Source organism: Natator depressus, chromosome 6 (assembly GCF_965152275.1).
Source record: "Natator depressus isolate rNatDep1 chromosome 6, rNatDep2.hap1, whole genome shotgun sequence".
NCBI lineage: Eukaryota > Metazoa > Chordata > Testudines > Cheloniidae > Natator > Natator depressus.
The window spans coordinates 747428-771581 of NC_134239.1; the positions used below are offsets into that span (position 1 = coordinate 747428).

The 24154-nt window shown below is 66.1% G+C and overlaps 2 protein-coding genes across 3 annotated transcripts; both read left to right on the top strand.

Moving 5' to 3' along the window:
* The first annotated feature begins 2135 nt into the window (after positions 1-2135).
* On the top strand, positions 2136-6415 carry LOC141988425 (mitogen-activated protein kinase 1-like). Its single transcript, XM_074954201.1, has 9 exons — positions 2136-2313; positions 3018-3200; positions 3412-3601; positions 3831-3947; positions 4492-4606; positions 4896-5027; positions 5181-5290; positions 5486-5611; positions 5829-6415. The coding sequence occupies exons 1-8, from the start codon at positions 2159-2161 to the stop codon at positions 5603-5605; spliced, it is 1122 nt and encodes a 373-aa protein (XP_074810302.1). The 5' UTR covers positions 2136-2158; the 3' UTR covers positions 5606-5611; positions 5829-6415.
* A 1640-nt stretch (positions 6416-8055) lies between these two features.
* Positions 8056-20197, top strand: GDPD3 (glycerophosphodiester phosphodiesterase domain containing 3). Of its 2 annotated transcripts, XM_074954202.1 has the most exons (10): positions 8056-8194; positions 8973-9015; positions 9507-9642; positions 16446-16491; positions 17420-17538; positions 17762-17851; positions 18607-18740; positions 18967-19026; positions 19256-19307; positions 19942-20197. In XM_074954202.1, the coding sequence occupies exons 1-10, from the start codon at positions 8056-8058 to the stop codon at positions 20086-20088; spliced, it is 966 nt and encodes a 321-aa protein (XP_074810303.1). In that variant the 3' UTR covers positions 20089-20197. The 2 variants fall into 2 exon arrangements, with proteins under 2 accessions (XP_074810303.1, XP_074810304.1); XM_074954203.1 differs by lacking the exon at positions 18967-19026 and having other exon boundaries at positions 8102-8194.
* Positions 20198-24154: the final 3957 nt, after the last annotated feature.

Consider the following 24154-nt stretch of genomic DNA (forward strand, 5'->3'; position numbering starts at 1 on the left):
AGACCGAATTGGGGCACGGGACCCAGGCGTCCGGGCTGGCAGCACTGGGCGGCTCTTCAGTGAACCAGCCATCCCCCGCCCTTCTTTTCCTGCCAGGCACCTCGGTCCAGAAGCGGCTGGCCTGTGTCTCCAGATACCTCTGTCCTTCCGTCCGTCTGTCTGTGTGTCTGTCCGTCCATCTGTCCGTCTGTCTGTGTGTCTGTCCGTCCATCCGTCTGTCTGTGTGTCTGTCCCAATAGACCGCCTCTACTGGTCTACCTACCTGTTCACACACACATCTATCTATCTATCTATCTAGCCCCTTATACCCCATCTATCCATCTATCTATCTATCCCCAGACACCCCCTGTATCTATCTATCTATCTATCTATCTATCTATCTAGCCCCTTATACCCCATCTATCCATCTATCTATCCACATGCACCCCCTCTATCTATCTATCCCCAGACACCCCCTGTATCTATCTATCCCCAGACACCCCCATATCTCTCTATCTATCCCCTTAGACCCCCTCTACCTATCTATGCCCATCTAGCCCAGTAGCTGTCTGGGAGCTGTCAGACACACCCTGTGCTCTGGCTCCCCCCGGCCCAGCTTTCACCATTCCGCCCGGCCCTGTGGCAGGAGCTGCCCGGAGCTGGATGTGCCGGTCCCGCCCGTCCCCGCATAGGCCGGCCGCCTTGGGGCAGGGATGGGGGTATTTGCTCATCCCCTTGGATCCCCCGAAGGCCTAGCACCGGGAAGGGAATTTCAGCCTCCTTCCCCTGTCAGGCGCTCCAGAACTTGGGCTAAAGTGCCCTGGAGCGAGGCCCCCTGTCCGGAGCGGAGCTGGCTGGAGATGGAGGTTGTCCCACGGCCCGGGGCCTCTCTCCCCAGGGTTAATCACAGCCGCCCCGATGCCTTTCAGCTGGAACTGGCCTGGCACCATCAGTTCTCGCCCTGCCGCTCGGTCCCGGGGCCAGAGCCAGCTCCCTTTGCGAGCAGCCGAACGTCTCTCTCTGGGACGGGCTCTCAGCCCCGGCTCCTCTCCGAGTCATGGGCCAGGCCTCTGGGACATGAACCCAGGCCCAGTGCCCGGGCCCCCCATCTGGTCACTGCTGTCCCTCATCGAACACAGGGCTGGAGTGAGGCCTGTGCGGGGGGGGGGGGGGGGGGGCTGATTTCACTCAGCCAGGGCCAGTGATAGCCAACCTCCCCTTACACTTAGCTCCCATCTAGGACTTGGTGGTGTCCAAGGGCTGCCCAAGTACCTGCTTGGGGGGGGGGGGTCAGCGCCCCCAGACTGGGGGGCTCAAAACCACCGACCAGCCCGCAGGGACTGGCCTGTGGGACTCCCTGCCACATGTCACCCATAGTGGGGGATGGCCTGACCAGATGTCCCGATTCTATAGGGACAGTCCTGATATTTGGGGCTTTGTCTTCTATAGGCGCCTATTACCCCCCACCCCCGCCCGATTTGTCCCACTCGCTCTCTGGTCACCCCAGGGGGGCAGCTGAAGGGAGCAGGGGCCGGGGCCTGAGGAAGGGGCGGGGTCTGCATGGGGAGCTGGGGGCAGGGGGCGTGGTCTGATGGAAGGGGCGGGGTCTGCATGGGGAGGTGGGGCGGGGGCGTGGTCTGATGGGAGGGGCGGGGTCTGCATGGGGAGGTGGGGGCAGGGGGCGTGGTCTGATGAAAGGGGCGGGGTCTGCATGGGGAGGTGGGGATGGGCCCAGCCAATAGGGGAAGGACGGGCCGGGGCCGGGAGCCCAGTAACACAATGGGCGTGGCCAGAGTTGTGCGGCTCGAGCGTGGGGCGGGGCCTAGCGCAGCAGGCCAGGCCGAGGGGTGGAGGCGGGGCCAAATTGAGTAACGGGCGTGGCGCGAGTGGGAAAAAGCGACTGGGCGGGGCCTATAGGAAGGGCGGGGCCTGAGTCTGGAAAGGAGAATGACAGGGTGCGGCACTTCCGCATTTCAGTGACGTCAGGCGCAATCGTCCAATCCGGACGCGTAGCGGATTGTTGCGCGGTGACGTTAGGCACGTCGAGTGGCACGTGAGCCATGGGGTAGGTCCCGCGCATGCGCACAACCAGCCATCGGTCCCCCTGCGCAGGCGCGGTGCCGTCGGGCGGGGCGGTTCCGGGTGCGGCTGCGGCAGCGGGGATCGGATCGCAGCGGCCATGGCGGCGGCGACAGCGGCGGCCCCGGGGGGGCCCGGCCCGGTGCCGGGGGCGCCCAAGCTGGGGGTGGAGTCGGTGAAGGGGCAGGTGTTCGACGTGGGGCCGCGATACACGGACCTGCAGTACATCGGGGAGGGGGCGTACGGCATGGTCTGGTGAGCGCCGCCGGCCGCGGCCCGATCCCTCCCGGCCACCGTACCCGGCCCCATTCCCCCGTCCCGGCCACCGTATCCGCCCCATTCCTCCGTCCCGGCCACCGTACCCGGCCCGATCTCCCTCCCCCGCCCCTCCCGACCCCATTCCCCCGCCCCTCCCGGCCACCGTACCCGGCCCCATTCCCCCGTCCCGGCCACCGTACCCGGCCCGATCTCCCTCCCCCGCCCCTCCCGGCCACCGTACGCGGCCCCATTCCCCCGCCCCTCCCGGCCCGTACCCGGCCCCATTCCCATCTCCCGGCCACCGTACGCGGCCCCACTCCCACCGTACCCGGCCCTATTCCCCCGTCCCGGCCACCGTACCCGGCCCCATTTCTCCCGGCCACCATACCCGGCCCCATTTCCCCCGCCCCTCCCGGCCACCATACCCGACCCCATTCCAACCGCCCGGCCACCGTAGCCGGCCCGATCCCCCCCGCCCAGCCACCGGCCGTTTTACTCGCCCCGCCGTTCCCCGAGCCTCCTGCTCGCAGCGCCGCCGCCCCCGGGGTACGATCCTGTCCCGGCTCGGGAGGCGCTCGGGGGGAGGGGCTGCCCGCCGGACTCCTGGGTTCTGGTTCCCCGTGGCGCCGAGGGGGGGCTCTGCCGCGGGAAGCTGAGGGCCGGGCCGGCCCCGTGCCCCATGGCCTCCCCTCTCTGCGCAGCTCGGCCTACGACCACGCGAACAAGATCCGGGCGGCCATCAAGAAGATCAGCCCCTTCGAGCACCAGACGTACTGTCAGCGCACCCTGCGCGAGATCAAAATCCTGCTCCGCTTCCGGCACGAGAACATCATCGGGATCAACGACATCCTGCGGGCCGCGGCCATCGACCACATGCGCGACGTGTATCCTCCGCCGCGCCCGGCGCCCGCCCCGCCCCGGGGGAGTCCCGGCCCCGGGGACCCGGCCCCGCCCCAGGGGAGTCCCGGCCCCGCACTGGAGGAGGGGTCCCCGTGTGCCCGGCCCGCCACCCCAGAGGTGCCGCATCCCCTTACCAATCGTGTTATGCCCCTTGACCCCCATGCCTGCCCCCCCTCGGGGCGCTGCCCCCCCCAGGTACATCGTGCAGGACCTGATGGAGACCGACCTGTACAAGCTACTGAAGACGCAGCAGCTGAGCAATGACCACATCTGCTACTTCCTGTACCAGATTCTGCGCGGCCTCAAGTACATCCACTCGGCCAACGTGCTGCACCGCGACCTCAAGCCCAGCAACCTGCTCATCAACACCACCTGCGATCTCAAGGCGAGGACACCCTCCCCTGCCAGCCCTCAGCCCAGCCCCACATCCCCCCTTCCCTGCCCCTGGGCCCAGGGTCTGCCGCCCCAGGTTGGCCCCTCAGCCTAACCCCCCCGGTCTCCCCTACCCCCGGCTTGGCCCAGCGTGCAAGTCTTTCCCCCCACCCTATCCCCTCCCCCTTGAGCTCGGGGCAGAGGATTGGGCAGCCAGGACTAATCCTCCCTCCCCTCTCCAGATCTGTGACTTTGGTCTGGCCCGCATTGCCGATCCGGAGCATGACCACACTGGCTTCTTGACGGAGTATGTGGCTACCCGCTGGTACCGCGCCCCTGAGATCATGCTCAACTCCAAGGTGAGGGGCTGGAAGCCTGGCTCCTAGCTCTGGTTCAGGGCGCGCTGGCTCTGGCGAGTGAGAGCAAGGGGTTGGGAGCCAGGACGCCTGGGCTCTGTCCCCAGCTCGGGGAGGAGGGGGGAATCTAGTAGGTTGGAAGCCAGGATGCCTGGGTTCTACCCTGGCACCACGGGGGAGTGTCAGAGGAACCAGACCTAAGTTGATTTGCCTGGAATTTCCTTTTCTGGCCTCAGAGTAGCAGCCGTGTTAGTCTGTATCCGCAAAAAGAAAATGTGCCATTGTGGCACCTTAGAGACTAACCAGTTTATTAGAGCATTAGCTTTCGTGGGCTACAGCTCACTTCATCGGATGAAGCTCATGAAAGTTTAGGCTCTAATAAATTTGTTAGTCTCTAAGGTGCCACAATGGCACATTTTCTTTTTTCTGGCCTGTTTCTTCAGGCAGTCAAACCTGCAGCTGCAGCAGGATTGGGTGGGTGGGGTAGGAGCATGGGGGGTGGCTCCCTGTCTCCGCCCCCTCTGACCCCCTGTCTGTCGGTCCCCAGGGCTACACCAAATCCATCGACATCTGGTCGGTGGGCTGCATCCTGGCGGAGATGCTCTCCAACCGGCCCATCTTCCCTGGCAAGCACTACCTGGACCAGCTCAACCACATCCTGGGTGAGGGAGTGGGGCAGGGCGTTTGGATGCTGATGTGTTGAGGGCCAACTACTTATAAATGGGCGGGGCATCTTGGAACTGGGGGCGGGGCTACTAGAGCACTGAGAGGGGCAACTGGATGCTGAAGTCGGGGTGGTGCTTCCATGGAGGGGGATGAATATCTGGATGATGTAGCTATGGGGCGAGGCTGTCAACAGAAGTGGGGCCTCTTGCTGCAGGGCTGTGTGGTATCAGGGCAGGGCCTAGGCTAGCCCCTCCCCTCTCCATCCTGACTCCTCGCCCTGTGCAGGGATCCTGGGGTCACCCTCGCAGGACGACCTGAACTGCATCATCAACATGAAGGCACGGAATTACCTGCAGTCGCTGCCCCAGAAGGCCAAGGTGCCCTGGCCCAAGCTGTTCCCCAAGGCTGACCCCAAAGGTGAGGATCTGGCATCCCCGTGCGGAGCTTCTGGGCGTCCCCTCCCCCAGTCTAGCCCTGCTGTGCCGTGGGGCTCCCCTGGATCCCACCTTCCCCTGGGAGCCCCCCGGTGGCTGCCCCCTCACCCTGCCCCTCCTCTCGTCCCTTCCACAGCCCTTGACCTGCTGGACAAGATGTTGACCTTTAACCCCAACAAGCGCATCACTGTGGAGGAGTCGCTGGCTCACCCCTACCTGGAGCAGTACTACGACCCCTCGGACGAGGTGGGGGTCCGCGGACGCCTGGGTCCCCTCCCCAGAGCTGGGGGGGAACGGGCTCTGGTGGTTAGAGCAGGGGGCCTGGGAGCCAGGACTCCTGGGTCCTGACTCCTGCAGGGCAGGGAGTGGGCTTCTCTCCCGAGCGCTGGGTGGGAGTTGGCCCCAGACACCGCAGCTCACTGTCCCCTTCTCTCTTTGAAGCCGGTGGCCGAAGAGCCCTTCACTTTCGACATGGAGCTTGACGACCTGCCCAAGGAAAAGCTGAAGGAGCTGATCTTCGAGGAGACGGCGCGGTTCCAGCCAGGCTACCAGGGGCCGTGAGCGCTGGTCAGTGCCTCATTCTGCTCCAGGGGGCTGGGACACGGGGCCGTTCCCCTCCAGGGGGCACCAGCTCCCATCTGGCCCCAGGGGGGACAGGCTGGCTCAGGGGACGGGGCATGCGACACGGGGCCGTTCCCCTCCAGGGGGCGCCAGCTCCTATCCGGCCCCAGGGGGGATGGGCTGGCTTGGGGGTCTCACTGCCTCTCTCTTTCCCACCCCCCAGGTCCGTCACGCTCCAGCCTAGACCTGCCTCCCTCTGAGAAGGTTTCGACCTGGCCCCTGCGCCCGGAGCGCCCCTCAGACTCTGATTGGGGGGCTAGGGGCCCCTGCCTGAGGGGGCCAGCCCTGCCATTGTGCTGTATAACTGCTTCGCAATGTGGCTGTGACTCCTTAACCCCCCCAGGCTGTGCCTCTGGGGGGGGCCTGGCGGGGGGACCCAGTGCCCCCCTGATTCCTGGATGTGGAGGGGGAATCTCTCCTGCTTTGTATCTAATGAGTTAACAATTGTAATTAGCCCCTGCCTGCTGCTGGGAATGTGTGTGTGGGGGGAGGAGACTGGGGGGTACTCCCCTAGGAGTTCCTATTGCCCCCAGTTCCTGTCTGTGTCATGGGGGGGCAGGGCTGCCCCTCCCGTAGGGGGATATTCGTGCCCGCCCAGCTAATATTTGTGTGTTGGGGTGGGGCTGGGAGCAGGTCCAGCCCCCTCCCCTTCCTTCCCTACCTGCTCTAGTCTGGCAGGGGCGGGGAGAATTTCTCCAGCTGCCCGGCCTGGGTGCGAAGTGATGAGCCAGGGCTGGTGGCTCCCCTGGGGGGAAAGAACCCCGGAGTCCGGGGGGGGTCAGGGGTGGGCAGAGATTTGTATTTTCAGTCCTCCCCCCCCATGTGGGGGTGCCATCTCCGTTCAAAGGGCTACAGTAGCACCTGATGCCTCCTCTTGGAGCCCCCCCACTGACCTGCACATGAACCCCGGAACCTGGGCTCTCCACCCCCCCCCAAAACCCCCTGACAACACTCCCTCCCAGAGCCGGTAGAGAACCCCGGAGTCCTGGCTCCCAGCCCCCACGCCCCTTCCAGAGCCGGGGATAGAACCCCAGTGTCCTGGCTCCCAGCCCCCACTCCCCTCCCAGAGCCGGGGATAGAACCCCGGTGTCCTGGCTCCCAGCCCCCCACTCCAATGAAAGACTGGATCTGAAGGATCCTGTGGTTTGGTGGAGGGGCCACTGGGAGCTCAGACTCCTGGGTTCTACACCTCCCCCACCCCCATCTGTGCCTCAGTTTCCCTGTATGATTGGTTGCCAACCTGTCTGCAATGTGGGCTGATCGCCGGTCCTCCCTGCCCCACCAGCCACAGCCCCCTCATGTATGGGGGGGCCCCACTGGCAGCCTGCCCCCTAAGTGGGGGAAGCCGGTGTGTTGTCCTGCCCTGTGGGGTGGAATTGGCTGGGCTCTGGTGACCCTGCTATGGAACTGTACAGACACCCCCCCCCCCCAATAAACCGTTCTGAATCCCAGCGCCTGTGTCTGACTGGGGGGCGGCGCTGGGGAAGGGGGGTGCTCGCAGCAGGGGCAAGGGGAGCTGTGCTGAGGGGAAGGGGGGAGGCCAGACCCCTCCCCCATGGCCAGGCAGATGGCTAATGAGTGAGGGGGGATGTGTCGGGGGGGGGGGGGGGCAGCAGGTGGTGGACTTTGTCCCTGGGTGGTTGGGGGAGCCCGTTCCCGTGGGGGTGGGGCTGTGCCCGCGGGGGGGTGAAGGGGGGCGGTGTCCCGCGGGGGGGGGCAGCAGGTGGTGGACTTTGTCCTTGGGTGGTTGCGGGAGCCCCTTCCCTCGGGGGGGCTGTGCCCGGGGGGGGGGCGGGCGGTGTCCCGCGGGGGGGGGCAGCGGGTGGTGGACTTGGTCCCTGGGTGGATGGGGGAGCCCATTCCCGCGGGGGGGGATGGAGGGGGGGGCGGTGTCCCGCGGGGGGGGGCAGCAGGTGGTGGACTTTGTCCCTGGGTGGTTGGGGGAGCCGATTCCCGCGGGGGGGGGTGAAGGGGGCGGTGTACCGCGGGGGGGGCAGCGGCTGGTGGACTTGGTCCCTGGGTGGTTGGGGGAGCCGATTCCCGCGGGGGGGGGGGAAGGGGGCGGTGTACCGCAGGGGGGGCAGCGGCTGGTGGACGTGGTCCCTGGGTGGTTGGGGGAGTCCGTTCCCGCGGGGGAAGTGAAGGGGGGGCTGTGCCCGCGGGGGGTCGGTGTCCCGCGGGGGGGGGGGCCAGCGGGTGGTGGACTTTGTCCCTGGGTGGTTGGGGGAGCTGATTCCCGCGGGGGGGGCGGGCGGTGTCTCGCGGGGGGGGGCGTGTCCCGCGGGGGTGGCTGCTGTCGCCTGCCCCGCCCGGACCGGCTCCTCCAGCCCGGCCGGGCCCGGGCCCGGGCCCGATCCCGATCCCGATCCCGATCCCGGCCCCGCCGAGCCATGTTCGCCCCGCTGCTGCTGGCGCTGCCGGCCCTGGGGGGCTTCGCCCTGGCCTCGCTCTGCCTCCGCCGCCGGCCCGGGCTGCTGCACCGGCCCCGCCAGCCCCCGTTCCCCTGCCGCCACGTGTCCCACCGCGGGGGTGAGCGCCGGGGGGGCGGCAGGTGCGGCCGGAGGAGGCAGGTGTGGGGGAGGTGGGGCAGGGGCAGGGAGGGGGGTGGCGGGAGGAGGCAGGTGTAGGGGGAGGGGCGGCAGGGGCAGGGAGGGGGGCGGTGGGAGGAGGCAGGTGTAGGGGGAGGGGCGGCAGGGGCAGGGAGGGGGGCAGCGGGAGGAGGCAGGTGTAGGGGGAGGTGGGGCAGGTGCGGTGGGGACAGGTGCGGGGAGCCGGGAGCTGGCTCAGGCCCCATCAGTAGCCCACACCTGGCTCTATAATCTGCTCTTTTCCCCACACCTATGGGGCGCGGTGGGGGGATGGCTTCCTTCCTTCTCCTCCTTGCCCTGAGTAGGGAGCGCTGCCATCCCGGATGCCTGGGTCTCATTCCCGGAGGTGGGGGGGCGACCGAGATGGGGTTGGAAACCAAGTGTCTGGGTGCAAGACCCTCATTGCCCCCAGGGCAGGGGGAACAGGACCAGGGGGCAGGATAATCACCCCTGGAGCCTGGAAGCAGTGGGGTGGAGAGTAGTGAGGCCTGGGAGCAATTGGGTTGGAGGACAGGGGGGCTGGGAGCAGAGGGGCTGGGGCACAGGGGGGCTAGGAGCAGAGGGGCCTGGGAGGAATGGGGTTAGAGGACAGGGGAGCTGGCCTGGGAGCAGTGGGGCCTGGGAGCAGTAGGGTGTGGGGGCAGGGGGGCTGGGAGCAGTAGGGCAGGGGGGCGGGGGTCTCTGACCCTGGCACTCATTTCTCCCCCCATCGCCCCCAGGCTGCGGCGAGAGGATTGAGAACACCATGGAGGCTTTCACCAAGTGAGTGACCCCCCCCCCCGTGCCCTCCCGAGCCTCCCGGCACCACCCCTCCACGCACATCCCAGCCCCCGTCCCCGCTGTCCCCCTCCCCCTCCCCCACGCACCCCTCCCCATTAGAACATGAGAGTGGTCAGGCTGGGGCAGCCCCAAGGCCCATCTAGCCCCATGTCCCGCAGCCAGGAATCATCCAGTGACCCAGCCTGCGCCCATTGTCAGCCCCTGGCAAACAGAGGCCAGGGCCACCATCCCTGCCCAGCCTGGCTCATAGCCATTGAAGGACCTACCCTCCAGGAACTTACCTAGTGCTTCTCTGAACCCGGTTCTAGTCTTGGCCTTCCCAACATCCTGTGGCGAGGAGTTCCCCAGGCTGTCCGGGCGTTGGGTGAAGAAATGCTTCCTTGTGTTTGTTTTAAACCTCCTGCCGATTAATGTCCTTGGGTGACCCCTCCCCCCCAGCAGCCCCTTCCCCTGCTGACCCCGTCTCCCCGCAGCGCGGTGGCCCAGGGGACCCAGCTGCTGGAGCTGGACTGTCAGCGCACGCGGGACGGGGTGGTGGTTGTGTCCCACGACCAGAACCTGCAGCGCCAGGCGGGCCGGGACCAGAACATCCGGGAGCTGGACTATGCGGTGAGACCCCCGGAACCCCCACCCCCATAGACAGCCCCACAGGGACCCCCTGACCCCCACAGACCCTCCCAGGACCCCCACCCCCATAGACAGGCCCATGGGGACCCCCTGGCTCCCACAGAACCCCCCCCTAGACAGGCCCATGGGGACCCCCTGTCACGGAGTGTGGGGGAGTCCAGGCCCTGCACCCCTCTTCCTGGGATTCACTGAGACTCTCAGCCAGCCAGTAAAACAGAAGGTTTATTGGACAACAGGAACACAGTCCAAAACAGAGCTTGTGGGGACACCCAGGACCCCTCAGTGAAGTCCTTCTGGGGGAGCAGGGAGCTTAGACCCCAGCCCTGGGGTTCCCTGTGTTCCTCCACCCAGCCCCAAACTGAAACTAAACCCACCGAGCAGGTTCCCTGCTGCAGCCTCTGTCCACATTCCTGGGCAGAGGTGTTACCTCCCCCTCCCCCTCCTGGCTCAGGTGACAGGCTCTCAGGTCTCCCGTCCCCAGGGCACATTCCCAGGTCAACACTCCCCCCTCCCTGCTGCGTCACATCCTCACATCTCTCCCCCCTTCGAGACTGAACTGAGCGGGGTCACTGTGACCAGTGACCTGGGGAAGTTCGGGGCCCCCTCTCCGGGACAGCGCATCCGCTATCAGGTTGGCACTTCCCTTCACGTGGACCACGTCCATGTCGTAATCCTGCAGGAGCAGGCTCCACCTCAGGAGCTTGGCGTTGGCTCCTTTCATCTGGTGCAGCCAGGTCAGGGGAGAGTGGTCGGTGTAGACGGTGAAGTGTCGCCCGAAGAGATAGGGCTCTAGTTTCTTGAGGGCCCACACCATGGCCAGGCACTCCTTCTCGATGGCCGCGTAGTGTTGCTCACGGGGTAGCAACTTCTTGCTCAGGTACACGATGGGGTGTCTCTCCCCCTTTTCATCCTCCTGCATTAACACCGCCCCCAGTCCCGTGTCGGAGGCGTCGGTGAACACCACAAAGGGCTTGTCAAAGTCTGGGTTTGCTAGAACTGGGCCACTGACCAGAGCCTCCTTCAGCGCCCGGAAAGCCTCCTGGCACTGCTCGGTCCAGACCACCTTGTCTGGCTTCCCCTTCTTGCATAGCTCAATGATGGGGGTGGCTATGGCGCTAAAGTGGGGCACAAATCTTCGGTAGTATCCTGCCATCCCAATAAAGGCTTGGACCTGCTTTTTGGTGTGGGGAGTGGGCCAGTCTCTGATCACCTCCACCTTGGCCGGTTCCGGCTTTAGGCGGCCGCTCCCCACCCGATGGCCCAGGTAAGATACTTCAGCCATCCCCACCTTGCACTTCTCCGCTTTGACAGTCAGCCCAGCCCCCTGGAGTCGGTCCAGCACTTGTCTAACCTGGGACACGTGGTCCTCCCAGGTCTGGCTAAAGACACAGATGTCGTCAATATACGCCACGGCAAAACTCTCCATCCCCCTCAGGAGCTGGTCCACCAGGCGCTGGAAGGTGGCCGGCGCTCCCTTGAGGCCGAAAGGCAGGGTCAGAAACTCATAGAGCCCCAGAGGGGTGATAAAGGCCGATTTCAGCCGGGCATCTGCATCCAGCGGCACTTGCCAGTAGCCCTTTGTAAGGTCCATGGTGGTAAGGTACCGAGCTCCTCCCAGCTTGTCTAGGAGCTCGTCCGGCCTGGGCATGGGGTAGGCATCCGATACAGTGATGGCATTGAGCTTCCGATAGTCCACACAGAACCGGACTGACCCATCCTTTTTGGGGACCAGCACCACCGGCGAGGCCCAAGGGCTGGCCGATGGCTGGATCACCCCCAAAGCCAGCATGTCCCGGACCTCTCTTTCCAGGTCCTGAGCAGTTTTCCCTGTGACTCGGAAGGGGGAGCATCTTATCGGCGGGTGCGACCCTGTCTGCACCCGGTGGACAGTCAGATTAGTGCGTCCAGGCTGGTTGGAAAACAGCTGTCGGTACGGATGCAGCACCCCCCTGACCTCAGCTTGCTGGGCAGGGGTGAGCTGATCCGAGAGGGGGATTGTTTCCAGGGGGGAACCAGCTCTGGTCCCAGGGAATAGATCTACTAAAGGGTCATCTCCCTGCTCCTCCCACTGACCACACACAGCTAACACCACATTCCCCCTGGCATAATATGGCTTCATCATATTCACATGGTACACCCGGCGGTGGTGGGCCCGGTTCGACAGCTCCACCACATAGTTTACCTCATTGAGCTGCTTGACGACCTTGAACGGGCCCTCCCAGGCGGCCTGTAGTTTGTTCTTTCTCACGGGGATGAGAACCATCACCTGATCCCCGGTGGCGTAGGCACGGGCCCGCGCCGTGCGGTCATACCAGACCTTCTGCTTCCTCTGGGCTCTGGCCAGATTCTCCCTGGCCAGGCCCATGAGTTCAGCCAGTCTCTCTCGGAAGGTCAGGACATACTCCACCACTGACTCTCCATCGGGAGTGGCCTTCCCCTCCCACTCGTCTCTCATCAGGTCCAGGGGGCCCCTCACCCTCCTTCCATATAACAGTTCGAAAGGCGAAAATCCAGTAGACTCCTGGGGCACCTCCCTGTACGCGAACAGCAGGTGAGGTAAGTACTTGTCCCAATCCTGTGGGTGCTGGTTCATAAAGGTTTTCAGCATCATCTTTAGCGTCCCGTTAAACCTCTCCACCAGCCCATTGGACTGGGGGTGATACGCTGAGGCCCAGTCATGCCGGACCCCACATTTCTCCCACAAGCACCGGAGCAGGGCCGACATGAAGTTGGAGCCTTGGTCTGTCAAGACTTCCCTGGGGAACCCCACTCGGCTGAAAATGGTCAGGAGCGCATCTGCCACGGTGTCTGCTTCAATGGAAGCTAAGGGCACTGCCTCGGGGTAGCGGGTGGCGAAATCTACCACCACCAGAATGTATTTCTTCCCCGACCGGGTCGTCTTGCTGAGAGGCCCCACGATGTCCATGGCCACCTTCTGGAAAGGCTCCTCTATGATGGGCAAAGGTCTCAACGCCGCTTTCCCCTTGTCCCGGGCCTTCCCCACCCTCTGACAGGGGTCACAGGATCGGCAATACTGCCGGACGGTGGTAAAGACCCCGGGCCAGTAAAAGTTCTGTAGCAACCTCTGCCGGGTGCGCCGGATTCCCTGGTGCCCTGCGAGGGGGATGTCATGGGCCAGGGACAGGAGCTTGCGGCGGTACTTCTGGGGGACCACCAGCTGCCTCCTGATCCCACAGGACTCCCCTTCCCCTGGGGGAGCCCATTCTCGGTACAGGAACCCCTTCTCCCACAGGAACCTCTCCTGGCAGCCTCTCCTCATGGTCCGTCCCTCACTGAGGTCGGCCAGGTCCCTGAGCTTCTGCAAGGAGGGATCTTTCCTCAACTCGGCCTGGAACTCAGCGGCTGGGGAAGGGATGGGGCCCGGTTCCCCCTCCGTGGCCAGGTCTGAGGCCGCAGCCTCTCTGAGCCGTGCCCCTCGGCGCTCCCTCCCCACCCGAGTAGGGTCTCGCGCCTCCAGTGTGGTACCCTCCCCAGGGTCAGGTCGCAGTGCCCCTCGCCGGCTCTGGCTACGGGTCACAACCAGGGCGGTCTGGGGGTCGCTTGGCCAGTCCTCTAGGTCTCCCCCCATCAAAACTTCAGTGGGCAAATGGTGGTGTACCCCCACATCCTTGGGGCCCTCCTTGGTCCCCCATTTCAGGTGTACCCTTGCCACGGGCACCTTAAATGGGGTCCCGCCCACCCCCGTCAGGGTCAGGTAGGTGTTGGGCACCACCCGATCTGGGGCCACCACCTCGGGCCGGGCCAGCGTCACCTCCGCGCCCGTATCCCAGTATCCATTGACCTTCCTCCCATCCACCTCCAGGGGAACAAGGCACTCTCTCCGGAGGGACAGCCCCGCACCCACCCTGTAAACCGAGCACCCTGAGTCCAGAGCCTCCAGCCCTCTGGCGGGGCTGGCTGGGGGTACTCTTCCCTCCTGAGCAGGTGGCAAACTGGTAGCCCCCCTTTCCTGGGTCGCCTGCCCCTCGTCCAGCTGAGTCCCTACCCAGTTAACCCTGGGTAGGTTGGGTCTGCTCAGTTTGTCCCGGAGCCCGGGGCACTGGGCCCGTACGTGGCCTCTCTGGCCACAGTGATAGCAGCTCAGGTCACGTTGGTCCCCTCGAACGGGTCGGAGGGGCCCGACACCAGGCGTTCCCCTTTGGAGGGGGTTCTCCCTATTTCCCCGCTGGGAGGCCCCATGGTGACTCTCTCTCTGCATCGGGGGGGGCCTGTTCTTTTGGGACTCCTCCCGGCTACCCCCTGACCGACTGTTCACAAACTCGTCGGCCAGCTGCCCTGCATGCTGGGGGTTCGCGAGCTTTTTGTCCACCAGCCACAGCCTCAGGTCGGAAGGGCACTGTTCATACAGGTGCTCCAGTACAAACAGGTCAAGCAGGTCCTCTTTAGTTTGGGCCCCCGCTGTCCACTTGCGGGCATATCCCCGCATCCTGTTGACCAGTTGTAGGTAGGTGACCTCAGGCGTTTTACGCTGACCCCGGAACCTTCTCCGGTACATCTCGGGGGTCAGCCCAAACTCACGGAGCAGGGCCTGTTTGAACAGTTCATAGTCCCCTGCCTCTGCCCCTGTCATCCGGCTGTAGACCTCCACGGCTTTGGGGTCCAGTAAGGGGGTGAGGAACTGGAGCCGGTCTGCAGGGTCAACCCTGTGCAGCTCGCAGGCATTCTCAAAGGCCGTCAGGAAGCTATCTATGTCCTCCCCCTCCTTCCGCTGGGCCAGGAAGCACTTATCAAAGCTCCTTGCAGTCTTGGGTCCCCCCGCACTCACCGCAGCCGGGGCCCCACTGCTCCTCAGCCTGGCCAGCTCCAGTTCATGCTGTCTTTGTTTCTCCTTCTCCTGCTGCTCATGTTGACGCTCCCTCTCCTTCTCCTGACGTTCCCTCTCCTTCTCCTGACGTTCCCTCTCCTTCTCCTCCTGCTCATGTTGACGTTGTTTCTCCTTCTCCTCCTGCTCATGTTGACGTTGTTTCTCCTTCTCCTCCTGCTCATGTTGACGTTGTTTCTCCTTCTCCTCCTGCTCATGTTGACGTTGTTTCTCCTCATGTTGACGTTGTTTTTCATGATCCTCCAGCTCCCTCATTTTCCTCTCCCTCTCCCATTCCAGCCGCATCTGCTCCAGGGATGGGGAGCTCCGCTGGGAGGATCCCCTGCTGGCTGCTGGGGTCAGGGGGCCCTCGGTATTCGCTGGGCTTCCCACAACCCCTCCCCCAGGCATAGGTAGGAAGGGTCTCGGGGTGTCCTGGGCAGCAGTCTGACCCCTCCCAGCCTGGTCAGGCCCCAGGGCCCACGCTGCGTCTGCCGGGCGGCTTCCCTCAGGGACAGGGATCGGGTCATCCAAGCGATCCCTCTCCTCCAGCTGGGCAATCAGCTGTTCCTTGGTGGACCTCCCGACGCGCAGCCCCCTCTGCCTGCACAGCTCCACCAGGTTGCTCTTAAGGCGTTTAGCGTACATCTCCCGGCTGGCCACTCGCAGGCCGGGCAGCTGTCCACGGTTTCCAGGAAAAGCCCCTAGTGTGCCAGTCCTTCTCGAGGTCACCACCTCTTTGCCAGGGTCGAGCTGCAGACTCCTCCGCCCCTGGGAGCGCTCGCTGCAATCCCCCGGGGGACCCTGTTACTGCAAAAGTCCTTCTCTCTGGTGACACACTCCCAGGGGTTAACCGCCCCCTGAAACCGTCTCTCTCTGAATCTTCAGCACGCCTGGTCCCCGTCAATCCCCCTTCGTTTTACTGTTCCCCAGTCACTTACTGCAGGAAGCGCCGTTCACGGGGTGCAGTAGATCCCACCGCTGCCACCAGTTGTCACGGAGTGTGGGGGAGTCCAGGCCCTGCACCCCTCTTCCTGGGATTCACTGAGACTCTCAGCCAGCCAGTAAAACAGAAGGTTTATTGGACAACAGGAACACAGTCCAAAACAGAGCTTGTGGGGACACCCAGGACCCCTCAGTGAAGTCCTTCTGGGGGAGCAGGGAGCTTAGACCCCAGCCCTGGGGTTCCCTGTGTTCCTCCACCCAGCCCCAAACTGAAACTAAACCCACCGAGCAGGTTCCCTGCTGCAGCCTCTGTCCACATTCCTGGGCAGAGGTGTTACCTCCCCCTCCCCCTCCTGGCTCAGGTGACAGGCTCTCAGGTCTCCCGTCCCCAGGGCACATTCCCAGGTCAACACTCCCCCCTCCCTGCTGCGTCACATCGTCACACCCCCTGGCTCCCACAGAACCCCCCCCATAGACAGCCCCGTGGGGACCCCCTGACCCCAACAGAACCCCCACGAGAACCCCACCCCCATAGATAGCCCCACAGGGACCCCCATGGAACCCCTCACCCCATACACAGCCCCACGGGAACCCCCTGACCCCATGGAAACCCTCAACTCCCAGGATGTCTAACTACCCATAGACACCCCCAATCCATTGAACCCCCCAGCCCCAGGTCCCCAGCTGCTTGAGGCCAGGCCATGTGGGACCTGGATCTCCATGGTGACCCCCCACAGAGACCCTGGGAGCCCCCAACCCCAGACACCCCATGGGAAACCCCACACACTCCAAGCCCCCAAATACACCCCCTCACAGGAACCCTTCCCCAGCACCCCCAAAACCCCATCCTGGGAACAGGCACCCTGGGGTGAGAGACCCCCCATCCCAACACCCTAGACCTCCCTGTCAGCCCCCAGCTGGATTACGAGCTGAGCCCCTCTGCCAAGTTAGCGCCTCTCCTAGGGGCGGCAGCCTGACAACCTCCCCAGATTGCTGACTCCCCGCCTCTCTCCCCCAGGATCTGCCCCCCTACAGGGACCCCCTGGAGGTGACCTTCTCGCCTGGTAAGTGGTCAATTCCCTCTTGCCCTCTGCAGGAGGTGTCAACCTGCGGGGACCCCAGGGCTGGGAGTGTGGGGGGGAGAAGGGGGCTCTCCCCGGGAGGGGGGGACCCCACGGCTGGGAGTGTGTGTGGGGGGAAGGGGGCTCTCCCCTAGGAGGGGAGGGGACAGGCCCACCGTCATGGCATCCCCAGGCGATGCTCGGGAACTGCTCCCCACGAAGCCAGGCAGGACTCTGGGGGAGTCTCCTCTCGGGGAGCAGCCTGTCTGCAGGGCACACAGCTCACCCAGCTCCACCTTCCTGGGTCTGACCTCGGAGCATTCAGCCTCCTCTGCCCCTCCCTGCGCTTCCCACAGCGAGTCCGCCCAGGCGGGGTCCTGGGGAAGCCAGAGGGTCCTGCCCCCCAACTCCGCAGTCAGATGGGACTCTCAGCCAGCCAGTAAAACAGAAGGTTTATTAGACGACAGGAACATGGTCTAACACAGAGCTTGTAGGTGCAGAGAACAGGACCCCTCAGTCAGGTCCGTCTTGGGGGGCAGGGAGGCCAGAGCCCCATCCGGGCCTCCCTCACTTTCCCCAGCCAGCTCCAAACTGAAACTCCCCAGCCCCTCCTCTGGCCTCTCTCTCTCTCCCGGGCCAGGAGGCCACCTGATCTCTTTGCTCCCCAACAGCTTCCGTTGCTACCTTGCAGAGGAGGGGCCCAGGCCATCAGTGGCCAGGAGACCGGGTTTTGGCCATTCTCTGTGCGGACACCATCACACTGGCCCTCTAGGGCTCTGCCACAATCACACCCCCTGATCCCAGCACCTGGATCCTTAAAAAAGGCCTAGGGGAAACTGAGGCACCCACCCAGTATTCAGAGAGAACATTAAGAACAGTCCCACTTCGTCACATCCACCCATTCAACACCCGCGTCCATCTTCCCCTCCAGGCACCGTCTCCCACGGCTCTGACCACCGCATCCCGCGCCTGGAAGACGTTTTCCAGAAATTCCCCCACATCCCCGTCAACGTGGAGATCAAAGAGGACGACGAGGAGCTGATCCGGCAGGTGAGGGACCCAGGCGTTTGGCCCCTGGCCCTGCCGTTCACAGGGACTGGGCCGGGTACATGTGCCAGCCCAAGCCTGTGAGTAACTCCCCGAGGCCTTGGGAGAACCACGGAGTCCCGGCTCCCAGCACCCCTGCTCTAACCCACCAGACCCTCCTTCCCTTCCCTCCCCGAGCCAGGGAGCGAACCCAGGCGTCCTGATTGTCTGTCTGTCCTACCCTCAGGTGGCTGATCTCGTCCGTCGCTACCGTCGCTCCCACATCACCGTCTGGGCCTCCTTCCAGAGCAAAATCCTCAAGAAGTGCAAGGCAGCCGTACGTCTGTCCGACCCCCGTCCCCCCCACCCCGTCTGTCCCATACCCATCCCTCCGTCTGTCCCACTCCTTCTGTCCCACCTCTGTCTGTCCGAGGCCCTGTCTGTCCGACCCCCGTCCCTCCGTCTGTTCGACCCCCTCTGTCTGACCCCTGTCCCTCCGTCTGTCCCACTGCTGTCTGTCCGACCCCTGTGTGACGGAGCAGGGAGTGGGGCGGATTGACCTGGGAATGTGACAGGGGAGTTTACTGGGACTGTCCGCATTGGGGATGGGATAGCAGGGGGGGACTTAGATACCTGAGCCCGGGGGGGGGGGGCGCAGGTGACACCTTCTGCCTGGGGAACTGGACAAAGGCTGGAGGAGGAGTCGGGGAGAGACGGCTGGAGGGGGTGTCAGTTTGGAGCTGGCTGGGGAAATGGAGGGAACCCCAGGGCTGGGGTCTGAGCTCCCTGCCCCCCAGAAGGACTTGACTGAGGGGTCCTGGTTGTACCCACAAGCTCTGTTTTGGACTGTGTTCCTGTGGTGCAATAAACCTTCTGTGCTACTGGCTGGCTGAGAGTCCTGGGGAATCGCAGGAAGTGGGGGGTGCAGGGCCTGGACTCCCCCACACTCTGTGACAACTGTCCCTCCCGCCCCCGCTGTCTGTCCACCTGGCCTCCCCACCCTCCCAGCAAGACACCCTCCCCCCAACTCTCCCTCTGTCCGTCCGTCTGTCCCCCCACTCCCCACACCCTGACCCTCTCTCCTCTCCCCAGAACCCCGACATGCCCTACATCTTCTCCCTGCAGCGCGGCCTCCTGCTGCTGCTGCTCTACTACACCGGCCTGCTGCCCTTCGTCCCGCTGCCAGAGGCCTTCCTGCAGTTCCTGCTGCCCTCCATCATCAACAGGTGCCCGCCAGGATGGGGGGGTGGGAGCCCGGACGCCTGGGTTCTCCTGGCTCTTGGAGGGGAGTGGGGGCGGGTGGGTCAGAGCAGGGGGGTTGGGAGCCTGGACACCTGGGTTCTCCGGGCTCTGGGAGGGGAGAGGGGGGTCCAGGAGATTAGAAAGGAGGGTGGGTCGGAGGAGCCCGGACACCTGGGTCCAATTGACATTCTTTCTCTCTCTCTCTCTCAGGACCTATTTCCCAGTGCCTAAAGGCTGCATGGGAAACCTGCTGGCAAAAGTCACCCACACGTGAGTGGGGGGAGGGGACAGGAAAAGGCCACGCCCCCACCCAATCAAGAGACCCAAATTGCAAGCCACCCCCCCACCCCTTTTACCCCTTACATAGGTGGTCTCTGGTCCCCCTTTCCCTGCCCCCCTCGCTCAAAGGGAAGGGAAAGTGGAATGTGGCAGTCGCAGCACTGGGGAAACATGGTGTCGTCCTGTCCCCCCCATCTCTGACTGTACCCCTCCCCCGCAGGGTCACCATGAGAAAGAAACTCTTCAAACATCTGGAGGACAGAGGAATTCAGGTGAGGGCCCAGGGCTGGGCTAGCAGGGGGCTGTGGGTCAGGAGTGGGGGGCACCAGTAGGGCGGGACTGGGCTGGGAGAGGGCTGCGGGTCGGGAGTGAGGGGCACCGGCTGGGCTGGGCTGGGCTGGGCTGGGAGGGGGCTGTGGGTCGGGAGTGGGGTGCACCGGCAGGGCTGGGCTAGCAGGGGCTGTGGGTCGGGAGTGGGGGGCACCGGCAGGGCTGGAGGGGCTGAGGGCTGGGCTAGCAGGGGCTGCGGGTCGGGAGTGAGGGGCACCGGCGGGGATGGGCTGGGCTAGCAGGGGGCTGTGGGTCGGGAGTGGGGGTCACTGGTGGGGCTGGGCTAGCAGGGGGCTGCGGGTTGGGAGTGGGGGGCACCGGTGGGGCAGGGCTGGGCTGGGCTAGCAGGGGGCTGCGGGTCGGGAGTGGGGGGCACCGGCGGGGCTGGGCGGGGCTGGGCTAGCAGGGGGCTGTGGGTCGGGAGTGGGGGTCACTGGTGGGGCTGGGCTAGCAGGGGGCTGCGGGTCGGGAGTGGGGGGCACCGGTGGGGCAGGGCTGGGCTGGGCTAGCAGGGGGCTGCGGGTCGGGAGTGGGGGGCACCAGCGGGGCTCTTTTCACCTCTGCCCCCTCCCCCAGGTGCTCCTGTGGGTTCTGAACGAGGAGAAGGATTTCGAGGAGGCTTTTAGCTGCGGGGTCTCAGGGGTCATGACTGACTACCCCACCCTGCTGCGCCGCTACCTGGACACCCACCCACCCCCCAGCCAGGACAAGACGGACGAGTGATGGGGCTGCTGCCCCTTCCTGGGGGTGCCTGATGGAGGGTTGGGATCGGGGTCTGCCCCACGGTCATTCTCATAGCTGGGGGCTGTGGGTCAGGAGTGAAGGGCACTGGCAGGGCTGTGTTGTGGGGGCTGCGGGGCTGTGTTGGGGGTCCTGTGGGGTAGTGTTAAGGCTGTGTTGGGGGGCCGTGGGTCGGGAGTGAGGGGCACCGGCGGGGCTGTGTTGGGGGGGTAGCGGGTCGGGAGTGAGGGGCACCGGCGGGGCTGTGTTGGGGGGGTAGCGGGTCGGGAGTGAGGGGCACCGGCGGGGCTGTGTTGGGGGGGTAGCGGGTCGGGAGTGAGGGGCACCGGCGGGGCTGTGTTGGGGGGGTAGCGGGTCGGGAGTGAGGGGCACCGGCGGGGCTGTGTTGGGGGGGTAGCGGGTCGGGAGTGAGGGGCACCGGCGGGGCTGTGTTGGGGGGGCCGTGGGTCTGGAGTGAGGGGCACCGGTGGGGCTGTGTTGGGGGGGCAGCGGGTCGGGAGTGAGGGGCACCGGCGGGGCTGTGTTGGGGGGGTAGCGGATTGGGAGTGAGGGGCACCGGTGGGACTGTGTTGGGGGGGCAGTGGGTCGGGAGTCAGGGGCACCGGCGGGGCTGTGTTGGGGGCAGGGGGTTGTCTCATTAATAAATTCCCTGTGGATTTATTCGTCTCTGTCTCTTTTCCCCCCGTGGGGTGGGGGTTGAGCAGAGGCCTGGGGCCGGGCTCCGTGATACCAGGGTGAGGGGCTGTGGGATGGGCAGGCCCAGACTGGGCCACAACCTGTCCCTGGAGCCAAGAGCTGGGCTCGCCCCTGGCAGCTCTCCCGGACACCTGGGTCCCTTTCCCCGCCCGGTGGGTGGGGCCCCCAGATGGGGTGACTGAGGGAGGGTTCAGCTAACCTGCCCTGACCCACACACCTGCCGGGGCCGGGCTCCTCCATGCCCCGCTCCCCCGGCCTGGCCCTGGTCCCCTCCCGCCTGGCTGGGAGTCCCCCACCCCAGCTCCCCTTCCCTGGCCCCGAGTGCCCCCTTCCCCAATCAGCTCCCCCTCCCCGGCCCTCTCCACCCCACACACACCAGCGGTGCTGCCCCTTTAAGACCCCCCCCCCCGTTTATTCAAATCTGCCCTCTGGTTCCGTCAAGCAGCGCCTCATTTGCATGCCGCCTTCCCATTGGCGGCGAGGGTGGCGCAGAGGCTGCTGGGAAGAGGGGGCGGGGGGTGCCAGCTGGTTTGTAAACAAGCCCGGCGCCTGCGCCGAAGCCGCGGGGCTGGTGTCCGGGGGGGCCCTGCGCTGCGCCCCCGCCCGGCCCCTCACCCTCAGCGAGAGGACCCCGGCCAGCAGGGACCAGGCCCACAGGTGAGGCGCGACTCGGCCCCTTTTGGGGCCGGGGGGGAGTCGCACGCGTGTCCGGTCTATAGGGGCGGGAGGGGGGTTGCCTTTGGGCGGGGCTGTGGGTGCCCTATGGACGCGGGGGGGGCGATAGGGGTTCTCGGGGGCCGCAGGCACGTTTCCTGGGCTCGGGGCGGGCTATAGGGGCGCGGTCCCCTATAGATCCGTGGCCAGAAGGGCGGAGAGCCGGTCCCCTTCCGCCGTCCGGGGGGGGCTATAGGGGGTGAATGGGCCCTTGGCTCGGTCCGGGCTATAGGGGCCGTGGCCCGTATGGATCGCGGCGGGCGGGGGCACTGCGGGGGCCCTATGGGGAGCTGCTAGGCGGGCAGGGGTCTCTAAGGGGGCTAGGCCCCTAGCAGCCAAGGGGGATCCGGACCCTTCCCTCGCCCGTTCCCCTCTCCCTTTCCCCGGCGACTTCCCCCCTTGCCCCTCCGGGGGCTCCCCAGCGCCCCGGGGCGGCGGCGTCTCCCCCAGGGGCCTGCGCCGGCCTTTGCTGCCTTGCTGGGGGCCGCTGTGGGGCGGGCAGGAGCCAAACCCCATGGGCGCCGGGACTCCTGGGTTCTCTGCCCGGCTCTGGAAGGGGAGTGGGGGGCTGGGAGCCAGGACTCCTGGGTTCTCTCCCCGGTGCTCTACAGCCTCTGGACAGTCCGGGGTAACTGACGGGGCGAAGGGCGGCCGGGTGGATGGCACCAGCTGCTCTGGGAGGAACCACAACACCGGTTTGTTTAGATAACAGGTGGTAGGACCCAGTGCTGGGGGCACTGCTGCGGAGAAGCTCGCAGCACGGGGGGGCCTGGCAGGGGCACTGCTGCGGGGAAGCTGGCAGCACGGGGAGGCCTGGCGAGGGCACTGCTGCGGGGAAGCTTGCAGCGGGGGGGGGCCTGGTGGGGGCACTGCTGAGGGAAGCTCGCAGCACAGGGCGGGCCTGGTGGGGGCACTGCTGCGGGGAAACTCGCAGCACAGGGTGGGCCTGGTGGGGGCACTGCTGCGGGGAAGCTCCCAGCACAGGGAGGCGTGGCGGGGACACTGCTGCGAGGAAGCTCGCAGCACAGGGGGGGCCCGGTGGGGGCACTGCTGCAGGAAAGCTTGCAGCGGGGGGGGGCCCGGTGGGGGCACTGCTGTGGGGAAGCTCGCAGCACAGGGGGGCCTGGCGGGGACACTGCTGCGGGGAAGCTCACAGAACAAAGAGGGCCTGGCAGGGGCACTGCTGCGGGGAAGCTCACAGCACAGGGAGGCCTGGCAGGGGCACTGCTGCGGGGAAGCTCACAGCACGGGGAGGGCCTGACGGTGACACTGCTGAGGGGAAGCTTGCAGCACAGGGCGGGCCTGGTGGGGGCACTGCTGCGGGGAAGCTCGCAGCACAGGGGGGGCCTGGCGGGGCACTGCTGTGGGGAAGCTCGCAGCACGGGGGGGCTGGCGGGGACACTGCTGCGGGGAAGCTCACAGAACAAAGAGGGCCTGGCAGGGGCACTGCTGCGGGGAAGCTGGCAGCATGGGGAGGCCTGGCGGGGACACTGCTGAGGGGAAGCTCGCAGCACGGGGGGCCTGGTGGGGGCACTGCTGCGGGGAAGCTGGCAGCATGGGGGGGCCTGGCGGGGGCACTGCTGCGGGGAAGCTGGCAGCATGGGGGGGCGCGGCGGGGACACTGCTGAGGGGAAGCTCGCAGCACGGGGGGCCTGGTGGGGGCACTGCTGCGGGGAAGCTGGCAGCATGGGGGCCTGGCGGGGGCACTGCTGCGGGGAAGCTGGCAGCACGGGGAGGCCTGGCAGGGGCACTGCTGCGGGGAAGCTCGCAGCATGGGGGGCGCGGCGGGGGCACTGCTGCGGGGAAGCTCGCAGCACAGGGGGGGCGCGGCGGGGGCACTGCTGCGGGGAAGCCTGGCAGCATGGGGGGGCGCGGCGGGGGCACTGCTGCAGGGAAGCTCGCAGCACGGGGGGCCTGGTGGGGGCACTGCTGCGGGAAGCTGGCAGCATGGGGGGCCTGGCGGGGGCACTGCTGCGGGGAAGCTGGCAGCATGGGGAGGCCTGGCGGGGACACTGCTGAGGGGAAGCTCGCAGCACGGGGGCGCGGCGGGGGCACTGCTGCGGGAAGCTCCCAGCAGGGGGGGCGCGGCGGGGGCACTGCTGCGGGGAAGCTGGCAGCACGGGGGCGCGGCGGGGGCACTGCTGCGGGGAGCTCGCAGCAGGGGGAGAGCCTGACGGGGACACTGCTGCGGGGAAGCTCGCAGCACGGGGGGCGCCGGCGGGGGCACTGCTGCGGGGGAGCTCCCAGCTGCGTGTCTTGCTTTGCAGCGGCTGCTCCGCCCCGCGGGCCGCGCCCCGCCCAGCCGGAGTCTCGCCGGGGCCGGGCCGGTCCCGGGCGGCGCCATGGTCCGGCTCTCCAAGCCCAAGACCTCCAGGCCTACCTGGACAACTGCCACCGCCGGTACAGCTGCGTGCACTGCCGGGCACATCTGGCCAACCACGATGACCTCATCTCCAAGGTCACTGCTGGGGAAGCTCGCAGCCTGGGGGAGGGGAAGGGAAGTGGTTGCACCGGGTTCAAGTAAACAACACAAGGGGAAGTGGAGGGACAGGAGACGGGGGAGGTAAAATCCACAGGCTGCCGGTGCCCCTCTCTCCTGCCCCCCCAGCTCCGCCGGTGCCCTCACTCCCTGACCCAC